Genomic DNA, 21,463 nt, shown 5'->3' on the forward strand with positions numbered 1-21,463 from the left:
TATATTTTCCTTTACAACCATGTAGGTAATGTAACTAGTAAAGTGACAATTATCTATTATTCAATCTACTATATGTTCTTACGTTGTCTTAATATGAAATGTAATAATAATCAAACTTTACGAGTGTAGAAATTAGATGCGTATACGCAACAAACAAAAGCTTGCAGTGTGCGCAAGAGCTCTTCATAATTAAACAAACGAGCAGCGAGGGACCAGTTTCCGTCAAACATGGATTTCACGGGAGTTCAATGCTCGCGAGTAAGCAGATGGTATAACTGCAGCTTCGACGATGTTGAGACGACCACATCTTATGATATAACATGATCTACCGGTGTATGGTCATCGTTTCTCTCGTCTTGACAGAGTAATTTAGCAAACCACAATATCAATTTATTGACCTTTTAAAAATACTATCGAAATATGAAAATCTTATATTTAAGAAAACGTATACAAAAAAATACACATTATAATAAAACAACCGCTCTTATATTCACTGATTTAAATATTACTTATGCGATATGCATTTATAAAGATTAATGATAAATAGCTACCATTAAGAATTAACACATAAACATAGGTATAAAACAACTTCAGCATAAAATAATAATGTATAAAATGCTAGTTCCTTAAGTCCCTTAAAATACTGAGCTAACCATCATTTACTTCTCTGATATTAGACGCTAAAAACCAAAACGAATGAACCATATCAAATTCTTTACAATTGATATACACAACAAAAGTTATAGGTACATATTATTTTTTAGCTCTGCTCGCAACATCATTCACGACTGCGAATTTTTGTATTTTCTCATGGGAAAGAGATATTTTATCGCAATAAGAATTCAACGAAAAAAGGTAGGTTCTTATCCTATATTTTGACAAATTTTGGAGACTTCTCCTAGATTTTTAAGAAAACTACAAATTGATTGATATTTCAACGGACCTACAATAATACAAAAGTTATTTAAGTTATTATTGATTCTTTCATTCATTCACCAAACATAATATTATATTATCTATGATGCTACCAATTTCCATGAGGATCTATTCAGTACTTTTTGCGTGTACGTTAACACTTATATGGTCTAGTTATAGTTTTATTCTACGTGTACTCCATGTCTGATTTTTTTCTATACATAAAAATAAGATATAGCTATAAAATGTATAATTTATATGTTTGACTATCCTATATTAGAAACCATAATGAATCGAAATCAAATTAATGATTACAAATCAAGTTACTTCCCGTTGAACTCTTTTGTAAGCGCGCTCACTGGCCCAGCAATAAAGGTACCGCTCGCTACAAAGTAATAAGTAAAATACCGAATCCGTCACACAACAATGAAGTATTATAGGAAACTGGACGCAGCTCAGATTTCATCACAGATACCCACAGTCCGTACTTTAATCGAGTACTAAATAAAGTTCATCAAGCGAACGTTACGCGGCCGCTACGCTTCGGAAGAAAGTTATGATACTGATCTTTCCCGTCATTAGACGCCGATTTTGCCTTTGATTATAATCTACTACGAGAAAAAGCAGCATAAAGTAACTGTGCATTATATATCATAAACAATATGACTTTATAGTATCTCATAATATTATAACACGAAAATCCTTAACACGTGGTCAGTTAAGATAATTCTAAATATTTTATATAAACATTATTAGTTTTTATTTAAACATAATTGACAAAATTCATCAATATTCAAGCACTTCTCATTTCAATTGTTAAAGTCATTGTGAATTACGTAATAAATATACCTATACCTAGTAGATAATCAGCCAAAGGTCACTGTGTTCGCTGACCGTGGCGGATACGGAGCGCGCGGCGGGAAGAAGGTACACCGACTCGGAGGCTCCGAGACAATAGCACAGCACCCGATATGTATATTAAGTATAAAGAACGCTTGTTGTTTACATTAAAAACTCTATTCGTTTTTTAGCCACATCATCAACTCCTGGATGCATTATGTGCATGTGATTATTTTTTTGTATCGAATTATACTCATAATACGTGGCACTGAAGAATAACTGCTTCTATAATGAGCCGGACAGAGATAATAGTTATAAAAATTGTGTGTACATGTTCATATTACTTACTTTAATATTCTGTCCAGATCGAATATTTTGGTAAGAACTACAGTCTTTTTTTTTTATTAAAATTTATATTCATTGCTAATTTAGATTGTAAATTATTGACGCAAACACATATTACAATAGATAAATCCAAAGGAAGTTAAAATTTCAATGTTCTTATCGTTTACTGCTACGTTGTTCCTTGAAGGAAGTAATGTATGTAGTATTGTATGTATTTATAATCCAGATGCCAAGAAATTTACAACATTTTGTACAAATTGTTAATCATCGTTGCATAGAATTTCAGATAATAAATAGGTATTAACGTTAACATAGTCAAATTACGTCAACTTACGTATTCATCTTTAAAACAAAAATTTGTCTAGACAAAGTCGTGTCCCTATATTCAGCTTGAAAAAAAAACGGAAACTTATCGATGAATTTTATTACATTATCGAATGTCAATGAAAAGTGATTAAATATCATATGATTTTCATTTGAACGAAACGCAAACCATGTAACAATAATGTGACTAACTGACCGTGCGATCATTAGTAGTAAGTCGAATTTACCGCAAACCAGCCGCAAGGGACCTATTACGGCTCTTATTATATGCAGACAGCCACGCCGGCGTCCGTCCGTGGCATTGCCCAGGATATGGCTGCTTCCGTTCCTCCTCGGGCCGCGGTCCCATGAGGTGACTAGTCTAACGGTCACAAACTCAATAAACATGGCGTAACTTTCTTGAGGGAGAATAAATCTAAAGTGGCGAGAAGAATCGTGTTCTCGACAATTTTATTACACTTAACATTTGTAACGCTTCAATGATTATGAGTGTACTTTTGTATTAACCTGGTTCACATACCTGTGACTTGGACGTAAAGGGGTATATTACAAACTATCCTACTATTATTGTAATTATGAAAGTTTGTATAAATGTTAGATTGTAATTCTCTAAAAAAAGAAATTATTCTGTCCAACTACCGTGTCAAGTTCCAATATGCACAGCAAAGTATATTCAAGTCCAGTTTTACTCATCACACACGACAACGGTCGACTAATGCTTCAAAATATCCAATCTATAATTACAGTCTTAAGCATATTTATCTTTTATTTTATTTAAAGTAACTGTAAATAAAATTTATTATTTGTACTTACCATTATAATTCATGAAGTTCTTGTTCTTCCAACGTATCATTTTATTTGGCTGGCGAATGAAAAAATAAATTATTATTCTGGAGGGTTCTAACCTGAGTTCATTGCATGTGAAGTTGGCTTATGTGAATGGATGCACACAGACATACCCGTTATTGCACATATATATACAGTATATAATTGTGTATATGCAGTAACTACAGGAATGCATTAGTACCATACTAAGGAGGGACGGAGGATTCGTTTAATGTTCAAAGTTTACTAAGTACAAGCAGTTTCCATACTGTGGCCTTCGTATTTAATGATACTGATTTAATTAACTGTATATTCATTTGTAATATAAAATAAAAAAAATATAAATAGTTTAACTCAATACTCAAAACTGTAGTAGGTAACTTGTCTAGCAACACATCGTCTACGTAATTGAACTACATTTTATGTTGTAAGCACATTTTCATGATATTTGAACAAGTGATTATAAGGTTCACTCACCTTTAGAATTTATAAAACACCATATGTTTATGTATGTGCCACAAGTGTGGCAAAAATACATCCTAGACCACCAGACGATCAGCCAACGTTCGCATACATGTAATTAATTAATTTTCTCCTTCTCTGTCGGTGACCTTATATGTATCGGATGCTTCTCGACCATTCTCAATCATGCCTAAGCTTAGATCAAATTTCTAATCTGTGTTTATTAATTAATTTCCGTATATATTTACATATAATTATGCATAATGTACACATTTATCATATATAATATACATTCTGTTATTCAGTCTATGTACATCCTTTTTTTGTATCTACTCGTACCTGTTTTTTAATAATAGTAGTATGAATATCTTGCCATGTTTTATAAAATGCTCCATCAATTGATCATCTAATTATAAGATACAGGGGGGAAAGGGATTGTTAGTAATGGAGACGGAGAATCCCATTGCTAACAATATGCCCAACCAGGTCGACCTCCTCGCGGTTTCCCCTGGAAACTATCATGGTTAATTCCTGATGAATTCATCATGATGGGCTAACTGGCCTGTTTTCATTCTCATCTATCACCCTTCACTGGTGCTCCGCCAACGTATCCCGTTAGCGCGGGCGGGGTTACCATTCCATTTTCACCCATAAAAAAAAATTATAAGATACATAAAAATTTCAATAATATCGACCATACTCTCTGATACCATTATTAAACAATATTTATTATAACATCACAACGCTCAAAAGTCTCTAATTTAATAATTGGGATTACTAAATCAAAGACTTTTGAACCTCCTAAAAAACAGGATACTTAAATCTATAACCCAATCCTACGATATGGACTTGTCTGTTGTAGAATTAGAAGTTATTATTTTGTAGGGGTAAGGAACTGTTAATAATGACGTCTATCAGCCCTATTGCTAACAATGTCTCCTATCAGGTCAATATCCACGCGGTTTTCCTTGGAAACCTTTTTGCTTTCATCCTTACCTAATAATTTGACATTGGTGCCCGGCCAGCGTATAATAAAACAGAGGATTAGGGTAAAAAAGTATTTTTATACCTATATACCTATCATATAAATATTTTAAATCCGTACTTCCTAATTAATATTATAAATGTGTGTCTATTTGTTACATTGTGGCTGCTTTCACAAATAATCATTTTTATAAAGTTTGGTCATTCATGTAGTATTTGTCATTAGGACGGAGGTAAACTGTTTTAAATTTCGGTCATATTGTTGAATTCGAGCATAAATCATGATAGACAAAATAATTTTAGTAACAATAATCAAGCTCAGGCACCTCAATCAATATGTTTAATATTGGTAATTTGTGTTGGTTATCATAACAATAATCAAACAGTAATTAAAATCTGAACTAGGTACAAATTTATAGTAAACTGATTGTATTTGATTGTCGAATTAAAACCCTCATCATTTCCAATCATAATAAAAACTATACGAATGTGACATATGTATATATGATGGAATAATAGAGATGGCAAGAAAATTAATCTTTATTTTAAAAATCCGTAAACTGTTTTGAATTAATTATATTTATAATTAATTCAAAACAGTTTACGGATTTTTAAAATAAAAATTAAAAGTATTTACTCTAAAATTTTTGAATTATAAATGAATAGTCATTGTTAAGTAACAAATAACAATGACTGAGAATCTTGAAGAGCCCGAAGGAACGACGTGGTCGTGAGCGCAAGGCAAAGTGGATCGGGTTCGAACTGAGTTTTACGTAGGGTTGTTCAATTTTTCAATAATGTCTCTGAATATGTTTATGCGAACATCTCCCATCAATATTCAACAACGATATCTATGAAGTTTAGCAAATCAACACATCTTCAATCGCCTATGGATAAAAACAATGCAATGATCACCACAGTATATAACTAGCGTGACGTTCTTTATGCATCGCCGCGATTAAAGACTAAAAATACCTAATAATATTATCAGGACTATTCCAGAATAAACTACCTTTAGCTTCTTATGATACATTATAATATTTTACTCTAAGTTAAGCATAATTTGATAATAAATACATTTGTACTTTGCCCGCGAAGAACCACAATACACCAGACTTTAAGTTAAATCATATTCAATTTGATGCGGTAATTCGTGCGTGACAGACAAACAAATTTTTAAAAATTATTGTTTTGGTACCTAATGGTCTTACTAAAATAATTCATGTACATTTTTCTTAAATATTTCCCATATAATAAAATTGTAACTAGACGGTGTGTTTACAGATATTCTCTAGTTGCAGTTTTAGTATATTAGTAAGATATAATCTTATCTTCTTAGTTCGACATACTAAAAATAGTTATTTATACTGTGATACTAGTGTCAAATTATTCCGAGTTTGCATTGTAACCATAATTTGACGATACAGAACACTGATATAATATTATAGCAAAGTTTATGTTTTCCCATCTGGTAACCCTAGATGCATAGCGAGCGCGGCATAGGCGGCCGTAGTGCGCCGTGCGTCGTGGTCGTGATACCCGCGGATGGTCGGGTTCATTACCCGCGCCGGTTCCGTCGCACACCACCTATAATAAGGCCATACCATGCGCGACTTTATCATTCGGTAAACCACCGGTTTTATAACTATAAAAGATTTTTTTTTGAGTTAAAGTTTAATATCATGTAAAATAAATACTACTTCTAGAGTTTTCATTTATTAACATACGACTTTAACTCAGACACAGGTCTTGTTATAATTTCATCGTACTTATATTGTTAAATAATTTTGCCCGCGATTTAGTAGAAAAATTAGTGATGTATTGAGATAAACTATACCCGATTTTAAGTTGGATATTCAGTAACATAACCGTGAAAATCGCATCCAATTTGATGCGTTTTAGCGTAATGTCGGAATAAACATACAGACTGATAAAAATTCTAAAATTTTTCATTTTGGGTTCTGTTGCTTATTTCTAATAAAACCCCTTATAGCAATTATGCACATAAATCCAGTTTGTTTAAATACAACTTCACTATATGTAGCAGATGTAATAAGAATGTATATATTTCTAAAGATGTTTGGTGGATGTTCGTTATTCAATCGTACTTTAACGGCTCGATAGATTTAAGTAAATTTTTATACAGAAATAGATCATGTGTTGAACTTACACATAGATAGAGCCAGAGCCAGTTTAACATACACAGTAAAAAAAGTACCTACAATCGAGAACTTCCTCCTCAAAGTCGGTAGAAAATAATTTAATTTTCATTTTCATTTCATATATATATATATATATTATAAGTTCTAAAATTTTTCAAGTGAACTATGTCGCATCTGTGTAGCGTAACGACTGTCTAGGTACACAACGAAATAAGAACAATGTTTGCATTTAATTGGAATAATACATACATAAAGTGTATGCCACCTACTTTACTATGATGCTTTCAGTACGTGGCCGCTTGTTTCTTTGTTATAAAGTAAATGCGGAACGGTACATACTCTTATTATAACAATTTTAAATTTAATTAGCCACAGTCGATTTTTATATGAAGATACAGGTATATTTTTAGTCAAGGTTTATACTTACCTACTCGTATTTATCTAAACATTTCTAAATATATATTAAACAAAAAACTATATGCAAATTGAACTCGCTAGCTGGTTGTTCCGTGTCAAAGTAAAAATAATATCTAATATTATATTTGTCAAAAATTCGATAGCACGATATTTAATAATTGTCAAATAAGTTATTAATATAATTTATTAATTAATGTAAAATTTTAATGTAAAAATTTATTATTAATTAAAATTTATAATTTATTAACGGTAATTATTAATAATAAGTTATTAATAATTACCGATTATTTAAGAACCCTATTTTCTTTTAAATTACGGCAATCTAACTCAAGTCAATTCACCTTCAGTTTACCCGTTTAGTTCCTACGGACGTTATAGAAACTCCTTGCTTATTGGACAATTTTGACTCTCTAATCCCAGCGATTTAAGCTGGTCGTTTCCAATCAATCAGTCAAATCAGTAGCAATAGATTTGACTCTATTCTATAATTTATTTATTTTATGATCGAATCAGTACGTTTTTTCTTATAAAAACCTTTTTATATTATAATAGTAACTTGACCTGCGTAATTCGTCTATGTTACCAGAATAAAAGTAGTTTACGTCCTATACTAAGATAACAAGGCAAACATGATGATTAATATTGAGCCAAGACACAACAAACACATTAATTTTCTCATCTATACTCTATACTAATATTATAAAGAGATTAAAATTTTATATGTTTGTTTGTAGTGGATAGTCTCAAAAATTACTCAATCCATATTAAACATTCTTTTAGCTGGAGAAACCTACTACGTCCTTAAGTTATGAAAATACATTTAATTAATTTAGATAAATAATACAAATTTACTCCCCCCCCCCCCTCAGCAGTACTTTTCAATGGGTGAAATTGGCATAGTAACCTCGCCTGCGCTATCGGTATACACTGGCGGGGTACCAGTGAGGAATGATAGGTAAGAATGAAAAGATCAGTTAGCCCATCGTGGCGAATACACTAGGAATTCAGCAGAATGGTTTCAATGGGGAGGACGTGGAGGTCGACCTGGATGGGTAAATTCCTAGCAATGAGGACTAACCTCCCCATTACTAACAATTCCTTCCCCCCCCCCCCTTCACCGCAGTACTAGTAATGTGATTAAAACTACGGCAAATATATTACTCTATGTTTATGGAAATAATAAAAATTCGTAAGGCGTGGGTTGTCGGGAAATCATACTAACGTTTAATGGAACCTGTGGGTAGCACCTATAAGGTCAGCCTTGCACCCACACGTGCCTTTTAAGTTTAACTTACCACTGTACTCGGTGCCAAAGAGATAATAAAGGAGCACAAGTGACTACATAGAAATAAGTTACAATGTACCATACAACATTAAACATAAAAATCAGTATTGTATAACAGTAACTGATCATTTTTAGTTATATATTTGTTAGAAACTCCGTTTGCAACATTCACCTTTTCCTAAACAGGCAAGCGGATTTTAGAACGGCAAGTAGTGGGCGACAGCTGAGCGAAGTAGAAAACAGATATTTATTTTATAGATTTAACACATATTAAAGTAATTAATTAGTTATAACTATTATTGTAAATACCCAGGAGGTAAGATGGACGTTTGATCTAGGTCGTATAGAAGTGATGCCCAAGGGGAGGAAAAAAAACAATCATCATATCAGCCTTTAACTGTCTACTGTTGAAGATAAGCCTCCCCCTTGGGGGGGTTTTGCCAGTAATTTCCACCGTTAGCAGGTGATGTTTTAACAGGAACGCTGCTGCCCATTCCTCACCCTCTCTTAGTCGCCTCTTACGACACCCACGGAAAAGGAAGAAGTGACCTATTCTATGCCGAGACCGACACGGCGAAAAAGAACAATAGGTAGACTGTAAACCCGATGTTAAAGGAGAGGGGAAAGATTATTACCAATGAGGACACCAATTCTCGTCACTACCCTATAAGACCAACCTCCGCGCGGTCCCCTTTAAAAAATATCGTGGTTAATTCTTACTAAATTTGCCACAACAGACCAACTGATCTGACTTCATTCTCGTCGTTTCACCCTCTACTGGTGAGTGTACCATTACATCTCACAAAGCGTTACAAATGTCTGAGAAAGCTCTTAAGATTTTTTAAACAAACTTTTGGTAGTAAGTGCTCTTATAGGGGATGCCGGGTATATGTCTCCTGCCTCCCTTTCTCGGTTTCGCACAGTACTTGTCGACGTACCTTTGGCAATGCAAAAAATTACAGTAAAGTAGCGTTTCAAACAAAGTAAGATAATAATAATGTTTATTACCTTTTATCATCATCATCATCTCAACCATTATCTGTCCACTGCTGAACATAGGCCTCCTCCATAGAACACCGTTAGGAACGTTCTGAGCCACCTGCACCCACTGACTCCCTGCAATGCACTTGAGGTCATAACTCCATCTAGATTTCCATCCTCCATCTAGATCCGTGAGGATTGTTTTACACTACATAGCCCTCTACATAATCCGCTGAGTAATTTTAAGCTTTTACATACGTGCAAACTTGTTTTACCATGTTTCGGTTACTTAGGTTATCACTGGCAACGCACTGGTTAAAGACCTTCGTCTTCAAACTTTGAGGTATTTTGAATGAAAAGATGTGGCGTAGTTTTCCAAACTCTGCCCAGCCGAGTTGGATTTGTCGGTTGACCTCTCAGTCGAAGTCGAACTTACCTGGTCAATAATTTATACCAAATGTACATACTAGTCGACAATTTCGAGCGTAGTGTTTTCAATCATAACCGGTATAGATGTGACATTAATGTTTGATATGATTTCAGTCTTGTCCCTTTCTTTTAGTCTTTCATCCCAAAACCAACCTATTGAAAAGCACTATTGAAGTCATTGAGTATAATAGTATTCAAACCCTTCAGATATTCTACCACGTTTACTATATCATCGGCAAATCGAAGGTGAGTAATGTATTCGTCATTGGTGTTTATACCATATCATTTCCAATCAAAAAGTTTGAAAGCATCTCCCAACGCAGCTATGACGAGTTTTGGGAATATAACGTTACCCTGTCTTACATCTTCCTCTACTGGGATGCGTTTCGTACTTTAGTTTTATACTCAGATAAAAAACGTAGCCTTACTGTATATATACTTCAACACTAGTTTACAACTCATAGTCAATCTATCGCCGCTGGAGGGATTGTAATACCGCCCATGTCTCGAATGAATCAAAGGCTTTTTCATAGTCCACAAATGCCAGACATAGCAGCGGATTATACGCTTCGGTCTTCTGTATAATCTGCCGTAGCGAATGTATATGGTTTATAAAGCCCTTTCGAGAGCCAGCTTGTTCAGGTGGCTGGAAGACGTTGAATTTTTGCATAAGATGATTAGCCAAGGCTCTTGAAAACAGTACGTAGATGCGATTCAGAATGGATATCAGTGTATAGTTCTTCAATAGGGTATTATATAAAGGTGTCCACTCTGGACAGGACAGGACTATTGCACTTCTATTCTACGCCTCGGGCGTAACCGTTATTAATAACGAAATTAAATAGCCTCTGAAGGACTACAAGTACCTGTTTTCCATTCGCTCTCAGAAGCTCTTCTGTAATTCGGTCTTTCCGCGTTACGTTGCCGTTTTTAAGCAGTTTGAGAACAACTTCGATCTCCTGCAAACTTACGTCCGGGATATCATCGGTATTAACACAGATATTGTCCGCTGTTTCGCAATTCACCAAACACTGAAAGTGATTTGACACTGAAAGTGAGTTGAAAACTCGCGGAGTTGTCGATAAGGGCATACAAAGATCGGAGCGTTGACTTCATCAGACGAAAAATTTCAACCTAATATTAGGGTTCAATGTGTCTTTTACTATTCAATGATCATTTCCGGTTTTCAACCTATTGATAACTGAGACATCATTGAAAAAGTGGCGATTAGTCGTCATGACGAAGTTTCTAATTTTTTTGCGTATCTATCGAGGGCTAGCCCAGATCTATTTTCTATGTGGTCGCTTTTGATAAAAGGAATTAATCATAAAGAATCCCTCCGTCTCCATAAAATCTTAGAGGAAAGCAATTGGCAATTGCTTTCCTCTAAGATTTCGTTGCCCGACACCAAAGTTCCTCATTCTCGTCTCATCGTCAACCTTATTTTTTATATATAATGATAGATATAGAATGATATAAAATACCCTTATCCTAGAAACTTAGAAAGCTACTAAGAAAATAAATAAGAGAAATTCAGATATATATCTTGACGGTATTGTGAAGCCTTCATTTAAAAAGTGTTTATGTTCAGTCACTAATTAGCGTATTGCGTGTTTATAAAAGGGATTATAAAGTCACAGACGCAATTTTAATTCCTAAATCTCTCTATAGAGGCAGCACCAACTATAATAATTGTTAATCGGTCACTAAATTCGTAAAATAAAGATATAAGATGTAAACGAAGAACAAATATCTATACAAAAAATTTAACAATAATAACTTCATTTTTTATTATTAAAAATTGATTGCAGTATTGCCGTTGACCAAATCAACTTAATTCAAACAATATCTTTTGCCCCTTATGAATTAAAGAAAACGGTTAGCTTCGTCTTTATATTACGAGGACTCATACTGTTTAACAGTCTACGAAATTAATTACATTTACATACACTTGTACATTTAGTACTGATATTATTGATTGATTTATATATTTCGCAAAATTACAGTAGGCAAAGATGACGCGTTATATACCATAACGCGTATATTATTCATATTGCGCATCATCAATCTTCTTTTTATAAACGTTTTATATTATTTAAAAGAATTTCACGAGAAAATATTGATTCTACGAGTTTTTTTAAATGTTCACAATTTATCAAAACCAAAATCAATAAAAAATAAATATTGGCACATCACTCGCAGTTTCTCTAGAATCTCTACAATTGTCTATAGTTAAGATGGCAGGTGATGAAAGTGACAGGTTTGTAAATAAATAGGCAATTCTAAATTTATTCTGATTTTTTCATCATTTTTCGACATTCACGGTATTTAAATTCACCATAATAAAATGTAACGTATCAAATTCATTTAATTCATACTACTATTAGTCATTAGTTTAACAATTGTGCCCCAATTATTTATAATTATTGGTTCATTTACAGTGATCTAAAGCCATCAAGTGTCGTAATAATAAGAGAAGTTTACGACAGCGAAAATGCTCACATTAAATTTGAAATGGAATTGGAAAGAGCACTTGAGGCCGGCGTGAGTGTGATAGTTATAGAACCAGAGCCCCTTGGAGAAGAAACAGCTCGATGGATTTATGTAGGAAATCTTTTACATAAAGTTTCCGTCTACAGCGGACTTTGTAGTATCGCTTCAGGTACTTTATTAGTTCAGTTGTCATAAATTTAATATAATACTATACAATACGTGCAACTTTTTATTTTACAGTAGTGAAAATAAAACTTAGAGTTCATATTATTATAGGACACTGAAACCCTTCTAAATAATATTATAAATACGAAAGTTTATTCTTTTAAGAAAAAAACTACTGAACAAGTTTGAATAAAATTTGGAAGGATATCCTAACTTAACACAAGATACTTGTCTGTTTCACACTAGTTTATGGTAGCTATTATTATGATGACTATAGTATTATACCTCAGTTCTTGGATGGATTCTAGGTCTGTTGCATACATACAATAAATGCATTACTTTATTTAAGGTTATTTTTCAGGGAAGTCTGGTACCCTAAATTCACCCAAAAATACATACACAGATAATTCTTGAGGAAAAGCTGACTGACCTAATTTCATCCTCACCTCTTACCACTAACTGGTGCCCTACCAACATATATCAATATCACAGGCAAGGTTACCATTCCATTATTATCCACTAGATAATTCTGGGGTACACATATCTTCCTCCCACTCTTAAATAGAACTATGAGCAAAAGAATCAGTGACACATTTGACAAGTTTTAACATATATATTTGGTAGTATATGAAATCAGACTAGGAAATTTAATTCATTTTCTGAATTTAAAATTTCAGGTTTAGCATGGAGTTCACTGGCATGTGCTCCATTTGGAATTGTCTCAGTCCTTTGTGCGGGATGCTACACATTATCATGGCAATGGGACCCGTGCTGCAAATATCAAGAAGAGAAAAATCGTCGTCATTTATCTACTCTGCCATTATTAAGTGAACTTACATCAGCATCTCCTGTTGTACTTGTTCATACTGACAATAAAAGAAAAATCTTATTACATAGTACTGTATCCGTAACAGCTGCAGCCATTTGCCTATGGAGATTATATAATATATTTAAATGAATGAATTAGTCTAGTAGCATAATTTTAGCACCATGCTTTAAATGCCATCAAATGCATTGGTCTAGATTGTGTATTTGATTTACTTCTACTAATATTTTAGTGCTTACTAATGGGATTTCTGTAAGCAATGAGGTGTACTGTAAGTAGGCTATTGTAGGATGCAGTGTAAAAATATATATAAATATGAATAGTAGAATTAGATGAACAAGCCTGTACAAAAAGATATTTTCTCTATTAATAATAATTGCTTTTAGTCAATCAATTATAATACTTTGTTGAAAGGTTATATTACAATATAATGTTAACAGTGATTTTAACTGTTGTCACTGTTATCAAACAATAAAATATTTAAAACAAGAATATTTTATTTACAATTCCTGTCATTAAATCCTTCACAATTAGGTACAGAGCTCCTATAAATTTTGTAAAAGCAAACATTATTGTGATTATCCACTGTATTCTGTATAAAAAAAAAATAACATGCTTCATTTTTTTTATTTTAGTAACGTTCATCTTGTTATTGGTAAATATATTGAACATTCATGTTAATATTTTGAGCAAAATGTAGAGAGTAATGTAATGAGAAGTCATAATAAATTTTCTTTAGACTTTTTTCAAGATTGTTGTCATATATGTACTGTAGTTTGATCTTTATTTGTAGTGCACACATAATGCAGCATTTATATATTTAATATTTTAATAAAAAAAAATACAAGATAGTAATTACTAATATTATAATTCCCACTAAATAGGTCATAGGATAATGAACAACCATGATAATACTTTTTTCTCAGACAAACTGGAGCATGTAGACAACAGCAAATGTAAGAAATTGACAAGAAACTACAAAACAAGTCTTGTTTACCAGAAGCAAAAGTAATATAAGCAGGTGCATATACAGCAGCCATAATTTTTGTAGTCTAGGATTAATAGAATATATTTTCACGGTTTTATGAAAGATAAAAAAAAAAATTATAATTCACAAATACTATAACTAAATATTGACTTGTTAAAACTCGAGCTAAAGCTAAGACCGTAGTACAATACTCGATGAATTCTTCAAGATTATTAACCCTTTACACTGCACACTAGTAACTCATGGAAGATACCAATAACTATAATGTAAACATATCATAAACACTATAAGATAGACGATTTCGCTTACCTAAGTGTTAAGGGCGTTGAGTAAGTAAAACGTAGCCACGACAGTGAATTTAATATTAGCATTTTAATGTCGTAAATACGGCGACAACTGAGTGCAAAGGGTGAAATTAAAATATTTACGCCGCCGCCTCAACTTTCGTAGGTATAAACTAAATATATAATTTATATTTTATATTTTCACATTTAAAAATTATTAATATATAATAATTTTTAAATGTGAAAATGGTAGACATGATACATTGGTTTAGACAAAGCCGGTCTTACTTAGCGTCCCTAAGTAATTTTTTGATGGCACCCTCTGAGACAAAAACAAGTTGCCGAAGTGCAGAATGATACTTTCTCCCAATGGCACCACAATCCACCTGTTTCATCGAAACTACTAACAATTATCGCAATTTTTTGTTGAATTCGTCAGGATGGGCTGTTTCTTCCTTCATAATGAATCTGGTAGGTGGCAATAGGGGGTAAAATAACGTTTGTAGAGTTAGCTAGTAGGTTTTTGAGCACAAAGAATAAGCAATTTTGTTGAAATTATCACAGAAACACTGAATGGTATTAGTAACAAATTGAACCATTCAATATATTTTTTATTTGTACTTACAACAATTGGCATAAGCAAACTGTATTTTGATCGGATCAATTATTCATTTATTTAACCGAGTTTCTATTAAAACAGTCTATTGAGGAAACTTGCTAACAAAAGATCTTTAGCTTTCAAGACATTTATTTTATATATGTATTAAAGCTTTATATTATCACTAAAAACAAATATTACATGATTAGATACAGGTCATACGTATTACCTACCATTTTTTAATATATGATAATGTAATGTAATGTAGCCCTGCTTACACTAACTGTAAATGCTGACAGAGCACCGTATATATATATATATATATATATATATATATATATATATATATATATATATATATATATATATATATATATATATACTTCATTCCTAGCAATATATTAAGTCGACCTCCAGCAGTTCCCCTAAAAACCGTTGTCGTAAATTATAGTTTAATTCATCATAATGAACTAACTGACCTGCTTCACCCTCACCTATGATCCCTCACTGGTGACCCGCCAATGTAGGTACAAATAAAAAAAAAACAGGTGGAGACTCCATTTCATTTTCACCCATAAAAATTCCTGTTAAAGTTTTAACACTACTGGGTATGGGCATATTATTATGATGTTCTTAAAATATCTACTAAATATTGAATGATTGCGAAAATTAGCAGTGCATGTTCGTACGTGATTTGACATTCATTTACAGTGCAAATCTAAATAATCTCAGTTATATCTTAATATATATCACCTTCCACAACAAATAATTATATAAATGTTGGTATTACAAAATATTAAAAAATTTGTCAATGTTACCAGTAATATTTGATAACAGCAGAATACTGAATAAAACAGAAATAAATTTTAATAAATACAAAAGAATTAAAGAATTTTTAATAAGAAACTTAGCTGTTGCTTCACAAAAACATTTTAAATACCATTTTTAAGATTATCTTTTTTATAAAATCACCAATTAATTAAGTGGTCAGAAGTTTTTAGACAAACTAACCAGTTTATATTCAATTTGTTTTGCTTGTTGCTCTTTTAGCCATAATTTGGAAATATAATGATGGGAAACATTGTCTTAAGTATATTGCTATATGTGGCATCAGTTGACTCAATACCCGTTCATTTTCTTTATTTACAATCATGTCTAAGAACTTCTCTGCAGCATATTCTGATGTGAAACCAGCAGCAGTCTCAGAGTCCATGACTAAAAATAAAAAATTTATTAAAATTACACTGCTATTTTTCATCATAGCAAAAATAACCATACTTACCCTATTTTTTTTATTTTTAACATATTAATTTGTAATATATTTTATACATTTCAAAAAGTTTATCTTTAAAATGAATTAATAATAAAAGAAATTAAAAAAAATAAAAATATGGAAATAAACCAGCAAAACTTAGTTATACTATTTGTAATTTATTTTTAGTAGAATTTATAAAACTAATAGTACAATAAAAAGTGTTACATTCAGTTTTATAATTAAAAAAAAAAAAGAGTTATAAAGAATAAAACAGATAATTGAGAGAGTAAAAAATAATAAACACTTACCTCCATGAAAACTACCACTACCAGTCAGAGCATTCAATGACACAGCAGTTTTCACATATCCTGGACTTATAACTGTTACATTAATATTGTGTTGATGCATTTCAGCACGAAGAGAATCTCCAAATGCCTGGATAGCATGTTTAGATGCAGCATATGCTGAACGATTTGGGATAGCAATGAGTCCTTGCACTGAACTTATAAACACAATATGACCGCTTTTTCTCTCCACCATTTTTGGAAGAGCAGCTAAAAAAAAGAGCCATATATTTTTCCTAATATACCCCAATCAGACAGTTGAATACCAATGAATAAATACAAGCACATTGCTTCAACTTTAGGAAACATTATTAATTACCTACCTTTAGTCAATGCCACAGAACCAAAATAATTCACATCCATTATCTGTTTATAAACTTTAATTTCTGTATTCAAAATAGAGGCACGGTGAGATACTCCACCATTGTTAATCAAAATATCAATATGCCCACAAGAGTCATATATTTTTTTTACAAATGAATCCATACTATCAAGGTTAGAAAGATCCAACTCCAACACAACAGGTTCTGGAACTTGGATGGGCTGAAAGTAAAAATGATCATTGCAGATTTAAGTTCATATATTCATTGTATATAATTATAAATTTTTGTTTTACTTTTTAGTTTTACTTATTAACGTTCAATTACATGGTTCCAATAAGCCCTAATAGTGAAATAGGTCAGGTCTCTTCATGCAGTCCTCACTAGAATGTAGATTCCTCCATAATTAAATTTTAGTAAATTGGTCCTAATGGGCCAAAGGACATCAGGTTTTGGCCCATCAACTTCCACTCAAAATGATACACCATTTGCATAGGTAAGTAGATATATTATTCCATCTTCATTCAATAAAAAAATCATGTATAAACATAATTAAGTACTGGAAATAAAACTTAACAAACTTTTATTTTTATAGTACCAAACCAATACTAAGTCACTCATTTTATTTAATTAAATTGTTAAAATAAATTTTACCATTTTTCTTGACATTAATTCTTTTTTTACTCTATCAAGTTCTGTTCTTCGTCGTGCTGCTAAAACCACTGTACTTCCTTGAGCATAAAAGGAATGTGCTAATGCCTCTCCTATACCAGAACTGGCACCAGTTATTACAACAACCTGCAATGTAGAAAATATCTAATGTAGTAAAATGTGGGAGGGATGAGATTATCAATAATGTGGACTAAAAACCCCATTGCTAAAAATATCAGGACAACTTCCAAATGGTTGTCCCTGGGAATCATCATGGTTAATTCTTGTTGAATATGTAATGAGGGAATCTGTGTGGTTCCAACATAAAATAAGTCACCCCTTCCTTTTCCATGGATGTTGTAAGAGGCAACTAAAGGAGAGCAAGGGATGTGCAGTAGCATTCATCTTAAAACATCTCTAAAGCCTAACTGCGGTTGCCAATCCGCCTCCAAGCGTAACAACTACTGGCAAAACCCCCCAAGGGGAGGCTTATGTACAGCAATGGACAATTAAAGGCTGAAATGATGATTTCATGAGGTGAAAACAAATCTAATTTCATCCTCACTTATCATCCTTCAAATGATAGCGCAGCCCATTATCATCCAATAAGAATGTAGTAAAATGTGCAAAGGTCGTATTGCGATCTTTGGACTGTTGGAATAAAAGAATAGTTTTCAATAAAAAATTTGGTTCTTGAAATTACAAATAAAAAATGTTTACTTTTTATATTTGATTTACCTTTTTTTGTAAAGCAGATCTACGCTTTTTGTTAGATACACGGGAAATTAAACAATGTATACTAAAACAAAGCGTTAGCGGTAATCCTACATATTTTAAATACCACACAATAGAATTTATGTTGGAATAATACAAATTCATTTTGCAATATTACGATAGAAGAAATTAAAATTAAGATACAAAAAAGAGTAATTAAAGAAATTAATAAATCACTTTTATGTAGTTATTTTATTAGATATAAAAAAATCAGGACACAAACAGCTAAAAGTATATAACGAAGGGATAAGAGTGCGCACTTCATATAAGCCATGTAAAAAACTTGGTCAGAATTATCTCACCAATCTACACAAAAAATCTTCCTTTTCTCATTATATGATTATATATCTAATATATAAAATTTTCGTGTCGCGGTGTTTGTTACCAAACTCCTCCGAAACGGCTTTACCGATTTTTGAGAAATTTTGTGTGCATATTGGGTAGGTCTGAGAATCGGCCAACATCTATTTTTCATACCCCTCATTGATAAGGGTGACCTACCCTAAATATAGTTTTTTAATTTTTAGACAAAATTTTTTATTATTATTTTATTTTGATTTGATATTAAAAATACGCACAACTTCAAATTTTCATCCTTTAAGATCAACCCCTGTTTTTTAATCGCGATTTATATATTTCGCAATAGGGTTGCAAGATAGCAATGGAATATTGTAATACAAGAAATTTTCATGTACAGTCTATAATTACAATTTCTTTTGTCTCTTTTCTCAATTTGAATTAAACTTCAACCCTCACCGGTCGATAACTGATCAACTACCAATCGATCAGTTACATCACGTTACATAACAAACTATAATATAATTATAACCTATTCGTTTCTATTTTAAATATCAGGCTGACCAATATAACAAAAAAAGAAGGATTTTGTGTAGATTAGTGAGATATTCCTGACCAAGTCGTTTTACTTAGCTTGTACAAAGTGCGGTCTCTTTTCCAATGTTTATATACTCTTCGAGTAACACTATGTCACTGTCTAAATCTAAGAACAAGAATTACATAGAAGGAATGATAAAATTAAAACTGTAAATCATGTGGTTGCCTCCTTTCTTCTTATGCAATTATAATAAGTAAAAAGAGGACGAAAGATACATCAACATTTGCTATTTTTCTCAATTCATAGCAGGCTAGTGTATAGAAAATGTTTGTAATATCAATTATTTATCGACGACAAATTTTACATTACTAGATTATATATTCGACACATTTTATGTAGAAAGTATGCAACCAGATTGTATCTTAATTTGATAGGGTTATACGGCCGTATAACATTTTCTATAAAAAACTATAGTCACCCTTATCAATGCTATGAGATGTTGGCCGATTCTCAGAATTTTATGCACACAAAATTTCTCAAAAATCGGTAAAGCCGTTTCGGAGGAGTTTGGTAACAAACACCGCGACACGAAAATTTTATCATATAATGAGAAAAGGAAGATTTTTTGTGTAGATTGGTGAGATAATTCTGACCAAGTTTTTTACATCTATATAGTTCCGTTATATACTTTTAGCTGTTTGTGTCCGATTTTTTTATATCTAATAAAATAACTACATAAAAGTGATTTATTAATTTCTTTAATTACTCTTTTTTGTATCTTAATTTTAATTTCTTCTATCCATCAACAAATCGACAATTTTAACTCCTTCTAATGGGGCCGATTGTGCAGTGCCATTTCTCTAAACTTATCTCTTGTTCTAATATTTTAATTTGATGATTTCAAACATTACTGTTTTACGGATAATCATAAAATAAATTTCTAATAATTTTGACTTAAATCTATTAAAAAATTAGTTCATATTAGTCCACATAATAAAGATTTCGCTGTAATATGAAATAAAAAATTAAATTTTGGATATAAATTTAGAGAAATAGCACCTCAGAATCAGCGCCAATGTCGAGTTATTGGAATTGATTCAGAGGTGCCAATTTATAAACTTATTTGTTACATCTTAATTTTATAGTTTCACGATTTTACTATTTTATGTACCATCATAGATTAAAGTTATATTCATTTTTATTTAAATGTATTAGAAATTTATTTTTTACATATTAATTTTATACAATTTTCGGCTGTCGCTTCGCAAAAATGATTGTGTGAAAAAAGTAAACATTATATTCTATATATTGTTTTTAAAAATAATAGTCTTTTTAATCTGTTTATAAGATTATCAGACGCTTCATCTGGTGTTGTAAGTCTATCTACAAGTTAGAAAAACCTCGAGTTATTGTATCTTACTCTTTATCTGTAGGTTAGATTAGGTTTAGTAGTTTTTCAATATTTCCATAACTCGTGATAGGAAGATAAAAACGATGTTTACATATCGGTGCAAAGTTCACTCTGTTATATTTCTATACTACACTATTTAATTCTATATTACACTATCTCGTAAATAAGTACTGCACTTTATACTTTTCACTTCCATTTTTCTACATTTGAAAATGTGTTTAATATAATTTAAACAAGAATCTTATACAGCTTATTAATATGGCGAATCGTGTCATAATTCGATGGAGTATTATTACACGTGACAGAAAAAGAATGTAACATTTATTATACTGTAGCAAAAAAACTATCTTACTTATGTTTTCGACTTATGCTTTTTATGCTTCATTATTATATGTTCTTGGGAGATATACTATTGCAGAATGAGACTGCAAGATAATGAGGTTTTATTCTTAATTCATGCGCTTAGGACACAACAACCATGAGTTTTTATTTTTTATTGTTAAATGGCAACACAAATTGTTTCCAAAGCCGTAATAAAACTATTAAGTAT

At 31.8% G+C, this 21,463-nt stretch overlaps 2 protein-coding genes across 3 annotated transcripts; one reads left to right on the forward strand and one right to left on the reverse strand.

Moving 5' to 3' along the window:
- Positions 1-12,123: 12,123 nt before the first annotated feature.
- LOC113517396 (transmembrane protein 11-A, mitochondrial) lies at positions 12,124-13,945 on the forward strand. 2 transcript variants are annotated; one of them, XM_026902054.3, is made up of 3 exons: positions 12,124-12,229; positions 12,411-12,631; positions 13,305-13,945. In XM_026902054.3, exons 1-3 carry the CDS (start codon positions 12,207-12,209, stop codon positions 13,583-13,585), a joined length of 525 nt encoding a protein of 174 aa, XP_026757855.1. In that variant the 5' UTR covers positions 12,124-12,206; the 3' UTR covers positions 13,586-13,945. The 2 variants fall into 2 exon arrangements, with proteins under 2 accessions (XP_026757855.1, XP_026757856.1); XM_026902055.3 differs by having other exon boundaries at positions 12,188-12,318.
- A 2,238-nt stretch (positions 13,946-16,183) lies between these two features.
- Positions 16,184-18,920, reverse strand: LOC113517255 (dehydrogenase/reductase SDR family protein 7-like). Its single transcript, XM_026901885.3, has 5 exons — positions 18,632-18,920; positions 17,897-18,040; positions 17,246-17,465; positions 16,887-17,132; positions 16,184-16,538 (listed from the first exon to the last, which is right to left on the reverse strand). The coding sequence occupies exons 1-5, from the start codon at positions 18,770-18,772 to the stop codon at positions 16,345-16,347; spliced, it is 945 nt and encodes a 314-aa protein (XP_026757686.2). The 5' UTR covers positions 18,773-18,920; the 3' UTR covers positions 16,184-16,344.
- Between the last annotated feature and the right edge of the window lie 2,543 nt (positions 18,921-21,463).

Source organism: Galleria mellonella, unplaced genomic scaffold (genome assembly GCF_026898425.1).
Source record: "Galleria mellonella isolate WM207_F2 unplaced genomic scaffold, CSIRO_AGI_GalMel_v1 utg78, whole genome shotgun sequence".
Lineage (NCBI taxonomy): Eukaryota > Metazoa > Arthropoda > Insecta > Lepidoptera > Pyralidae > Galleria > Galleria mellonella.